The 5,877-nt window shown below is 34.4% G+C and overlaps 1 protein-coding gene across 1 annotated transcript; it reads right to left on the bottom strand.

Annotated features, from left to right (window-relative positions):
* Window positions 1-414: 414 nt before the first annotated feature.
* On the bottom strand, window positions 415-2,346 carry LOC134257695 (heat shock 70 kDa protein 12B-like; the record flags this gene model as incomplete). Its single annotated transcript, XM_062740284.1, has 3 exons — window positions 2,023-2,346; window positions 979-1,206; window positions 415-565 (listed from the first exon to the last, which is right to left on the bottom strand). Coding segments are annotated over exons 1-3 (703 nt in total), but the record flags the coding sequence as incomplete, so codon positions are not given.
* Window positions 2,347-5,877: the final 3,531 nt, after the last annotated feature.

The following is a 5,877-nucleotide window of genomic DNA, read 5'->3' as shown; positions in this document are numbered from 1 at the left end:
CTTCCTGAACAGCCATATCTATGGTTCCTCCTAACAAAGAAGTAATGATTACCGTAGTATTTCTCTAAAAAGTTACTTACATTGTTTCGGTTCATAACCATTTCTTTTTTATTGAATATTATCAAACAGAAGAATTTTACAGTCTTTGTAATGTGTTTCTTCTCAGTTTTGATTGGTACGGCGTGAATACACCGGTAGTTCAAAATGCTGTTTAGAACAAGGTATATAATTAGTTGGTGGTATAGTTTCATACGATTTCACGATTTGCTAGGTTTTCAATCTTTATGAAAGGGAAATTACGTTAAAAAATGCAATGAATGAACTTTTGCCGCAACCTCATTTTTTTTTCTTAAATCTTTTTAGTTTTGAATTATTGTCGAATTCATTTACTACAGTATTATCTGGCCCTCTTACCCCCGGCATCTACCACCACAAATCTCGTGCCTGGTCGTAGTGCATGTAAGGATGCGTCTTGCTCTAGTCTTTCTAGAGGAAGGTACTTGCAGTAAACGGACGCTGCTTCCGGCTCAAGACAGATCATGAGTCTATCATTAGGTAACCCAGCCTTAAATTATTCAAGAAATCACAAGTTACCTATAAAATATTTTTCAGTTTGTTCTTTCCTGCATCTTTTTCATAACTGTATTTTTATCAAGTTTTAATTTGAAACAGTTCTCTGCAATATACTTTATTTTGCAGTGCTAAAGCAGTTTAAGATTCCTTTCTAATGATTCATTTTTGACCAATCGATCTTTATCTGTTTATCTGCCTAGTATAGATGGATCAATTACCTGTACATCAACCTGCTCTGAAATGAATTTAATTTCCTATCTGTAGTCTTTTCCCCAAAATACAACCCAATACACACAGTCCTATGAAACCCAAATACTGAACTTAACACTTCTAAAAATTGATTACAGACTCTCGATCGACCTTGAATACTAGTATATCATTTAGTATTTTGGTACGTGTATGTACCTCAGTAGCTGCTGTTCTCATGAACTGTTTAGCGGCATCATCCCAGATGGCGGGAACGGTCAAAACCCACAAGATTTCCTTTTCAAAGTTTACTTCATCTTGTAAACCCTTGATCTTTAGATTTTCAAAACAGTCCTTCTTAAGGAACTCGATGGAATGGGAGAAAACATGCAAGGCAAGCAACTCCTTGTTCCTGATATCTTTTATCTTGGTATTTCTGGTAAGAGCCTAGAAATAAACAAAAACATTCAAATCATTAACAATGTCAGTCAGAGAGATGTCTTTCACTAATTTACAATTTTTATTGAAACTGGGAGATATAATAAAACTAACAAAGCCCATAGGAAATGCTTTTCCTGTCATAATTGTGTTGAGGACAAATATAATTTTTTTAATGGTATGCCCAGTTTATGCAGATTTTCGAAGCAAATTTATTTAAAAATATTTCATTTAAAAAACCATCCATGTTCAAAGTATTGCAATTGTTCAATATTGAGAACTATAAGGATATGTGTAACCTTGGTAAATATATTTATTTATAGCTTGAGGCGAAGAGGTGATCTTGTAATCCAATGATTGTATTTTGTTCCATTTTTAAGCTGTAAAGCTTCAGGTTACAATAAAGAAGAACAATTTTCAATTGCCAAAGAGTATCTGACTATGCTAATAAATACTCACTGTCTGGCAATCTAAACTTGTTAATTAGTGAAAGACAGAAATGATTTCCTTTGTCTGAATATATGTCTGTTCTTTCAATTGCCATATTGTTTTGCGCATATTTAGGTAATTCACCTGAGTTTTATTTGATTGAAAACAGAAAGGAAACGATATTCAAGTAATAAAACTCGAAGAAACGAAACGTGTGCAGTAATTAATCAGCTGCATGCTGGTAATATGGCAGAGTTCTCTCTCAATAATTATTGAAATAATTATAGTGTTTGCAACATAGCACTATCATAACGAAAGTGGTGTGATCAAATAAGGGAAGCGGAAAGCAATTCACTTTTATAATAGTTGACCATTGATTATAACTAACCAACCAACCACTTTTCTATCTTCATCGTATAGAGCCATTTTAAATCGTCTGAAAAAGTAGTAGCCATCTTTTTCTTCTTCGGGCAGACGACTGTAAATGTCTTCTGCTTCATATCCAAGCGCTACAAACTCTTGGCGGCTGTCTGGTTCAACATGCTTCAACAAAAGAGTAGTGGGTGTTTTGTCGGACAATAGATCTCCTGCTTGCCACACTTTAGTGATGATTTTTTCAAGTGGGTCTTCAATGAAGTGTCCTCTAGATAAGATGGCATAGCCCGAGTAGGTGGTCCCAAAGTCAATGGCGACCACAAACAAGCGATCTTCTGTTGACATCTACAGATGATAGATTTTTAAAGTTCAAACAAATATATTTTAAATCTTTATTATTATGTTGCATTTTTTGTCCTAGACTCCACAACTAAAAATTGCAAAGAAAAGAAATACCAATGACGGATTCCCAATAGCCACATTGTTTATTTGACAAAATCCGTTTTAATATCATTACATTTAAATGAAAATCTTTTGTTTTCTAATTTTCTACATGTTGCTGTTCATTCTATGAGCATTTACGCATTGTAAACGAAGTGCACGGGATCATAGGAAAGAACTATATACATGCATGTACACGTTGTAGTGTATTTGGCCATTCAATTGAAGTTCTGTGTTTCATGAAAATTGTTTAACCTCTTCTGATTTACTTATGTGCTTTTAATCTTTAAATGTGTATGTTTTAAAAGTTTTAACGTACATTTTGCAATGTTCCAACTTCAGGGACGTAGCAACCGGGGGGGGGGGGGGGGCATAACCTTTACTATAGTAAATGTTCAATGATAGGATGGTTGCCCCCCCCCCCCCACTTTATAACCATAGTATAGTGATATCAAAAATTGTAAGAAAAAATTGGAAGTGATAGTAAGTTGGCTCTGAAAAAGTTGGCCACTACCCCCTCCCCCCTCCCCACGAAATAGGATTTTCGAGTTTGGGCAACTTTTAATTTTTTTTTTTTTTTTTTTTTTTTTTTGTTTTAAAAATTTTTAAGGTAAGTAAAAAAAAATTTTCTCTGGTTGCCCCCCCCCCCACTTTCAAAAACGATGCTACGTGCCTGAACTTATCAATTTATCATATAACAAATTTGTAATTTGTTATGACAACTGGTAATTTGCTAAAACAAATTGATAACTTGCCATATAAGAATTTGTAATAATGAAATGCGGTGTACGAACATACAAGCAAACATGGACCTCCAAAAACATGAGAAGTGGGGTTAGGTGCCATGGAGGAGAGAGCATCCCCTGCCTACCGGTCACATCTGCCTTGTGCTCTTTGTCATGATTGGGGGAAACAGAAAAAAATCACTACACAATTCAGTTTGTTATTATTAATTTAATAATGGGTATGAAAAACATTAGTCAGCACTATTGATGTGACTTAAAGCTGACATGAATTCTTAAAAGCGCAACATTTTCATCTATGTACGACTTGTTTCATACCAACTATAGCCGTATTCCGCCATATTTCTTTCAGATACCTTGTCTCATTGTAACGATGTATACCCCAATGCGCTCGTTACACTTGAATGATTTTTTGGATTGGGTATCGACTTGTGCACATCTCCGATCGTAAAACATATGAGAACACATGAGGTTATCAAGACATTTCAAAAACAAAATAAACAACATAATAATCATATTTTTGAATGATTATTGATTTGAATCAAAAGAAAAAAATGCAAGTTTGGAAGAGAAATTTAGATGCATGAGTACGTATTTTTACAGTGCGCAAATTTATGCAGAATAAACTTGAAATAAAAAGCAGTAAAATTTGCAAACACATTTTGAAATTATATAATTTGAATGGAACAAAACAACCAACGTCTTTGATTTGCAGGTCCTATGCAATTGATGCATATCGAGAAAACGCCTCGAACGCTGTAAACGTACCCATACCTGGTAATAAATTTACTGCATCGGTTCGAAGATGTGCACAAGTCAAGTGAAATACACCCTGAATTCCATTTATTGAAATATGCATCACAAAAAAGAAATAAACTCCATAAAAGCTCAATAGTAAACACACTGTCATTACTCCGTACACACTAGCACGACGATACACTTAGTCCGTGCTGATCAGATTTTGGTCAGGGAAAATATCGAAAGTGGAAAGAGAAGTTATTTGGTATTTGCGCGGCTGAAAGGGGGGGGGGTATTATAACTGATGTTCATAAGCTATAATTGTGAATTGTTTATCTACATGTAGTTCTAATATACATTCTATACAAAGTCATGTATATAGTCTGCAGTTGGTTTGTGTCGCAAAATTCATTTGTCAATAACTGATTATTTTAGTACTAATCTCAAATCTAAACAAAGTAATTTGATGTACGGCTATAATTTACTTCAAAATTAATCTTAAAAGCAATTAACCAGAATACAAATTTTTATGTGTACATCTATATATTATTTAACACATACACACACGGAGAAAGGCCATCCCCTGGATTGACATTTAGGCATTTTGGACGGGGGGGGGGGGGCATACAAAAATAATTGACATGACCGTTATTTAAATATTCTTGGAAGACAGACATTTCTGCCGAATTCAGTTTTGAGATTTTTTTTTAAAATGTGTCACTCCGACCACAAAGTATGTGCATTTTGAGGAATGGAACTGTTTTATAATTATGTTGTTACAGGAAGTCTTTCGAGATTTCAGTATCCCTGCCTGATAGTCTAGGTATTTTTATATACATATATAAATGATTTCTGTAGGTGAATTTGGGAGATAATTTTAAAAGTTAGGGTAGGGATACTTTACACTGGTTGAATACGGATAATAATTATTTATTCTTTTGTATATTGAACTCTCTCTCTCTCTCTCTCACTCTGTAACCACCCGTTGGGGCAATGATAGGTATAAAATCCTACGCACTTTGTGCTGTACCATTTATTATGCCTTAGGACAGATCAAGGATTTTTTTCAGGCGGGATGTCGAAACTTCATTAATTGAATAATAACTTTATTAAAATTGAAAGAGAAACTAGACGTACATGTATTATGAGCAATGAACTCACTAAATGATACCCCCTGCCTCCCATATGGTTATAATGGCAAAGTCCATATTTCGCTATTTACCCATACGTGTCAGATCAAAAAGTAAAATAGGAGGTGCATAATGGTAATATGTAATAAACTTAAGATTCTTTGAAAGTTTCATTAAATTTCTCAAAGTGGTGTAAGAGGATTTGCGGATAAGAGATGGGTACCCCAAAGCGTAACAGACAGACGAACGGACATAACGATTACCTCCCACTTTTCAGGCGGGGGATATAATAAACGTGAAATATAAATCACAGGAATGGGGACTTTCTCGAATACCTTCTCAAACGTATGTGTCGAACTTGGACAACAGACAAGAGAATTTTTAAAAAGCTAGTTTTAGGTAGAATGTGGAATTCTCATGAGGAGTTTACTCTCTATTCTTATATGCTTTTTCTAATAATCATTAATTATTTATGTCTAGAAATTTAATTCACATTAAATTCTATTTTCATTATCATTGTACCAAAGAATCAAACTCGTTTATTATAACCCACGCGTGAGGTATAATGTTTTTGACCCGTCAGTCAGTCTTTTTCTTTTTTTTTTTTTGGTCAGCGCAACTTCTCATAAACCACTGTACAGAGTTTTGTCGAACTTTGCAGATATTTATAGGAGACAATGTGTGTGTAGATTTGCACATCACCATGTAATTCCGAATTCTTTATTTTTCGGGAATTTCCGCACTTTTACATTTAGATTTTGGCCATATCTTGAATATAGAGGTGAGCTGTTTGTCAGCGCAACTCCTCATAAACCGCTGCACAC

This window comes from Saccostrea cucullata, unplaced genomic scaffold, assembly GCF_032062105.1.
Source record: "Saccostrea cucullata isolate Sc308-1 unplaced genomic scaffold, CSIRO_AGI_Scuc_v1 ctg15634, whole genome shotgun sequence".
Classification (NCBI taxonomy): domain Eukaryota; kingdom Metazoa; phylum Mollusca; class Bivalvia; order Ostreida; family Ostreidae; genus Saccostrea; species Saccostrea cuccullata.
Note: the sequence above shows the minus strand (reverse complement) of the source record. Positions and strands in the feature narration are given on the sequence as shown.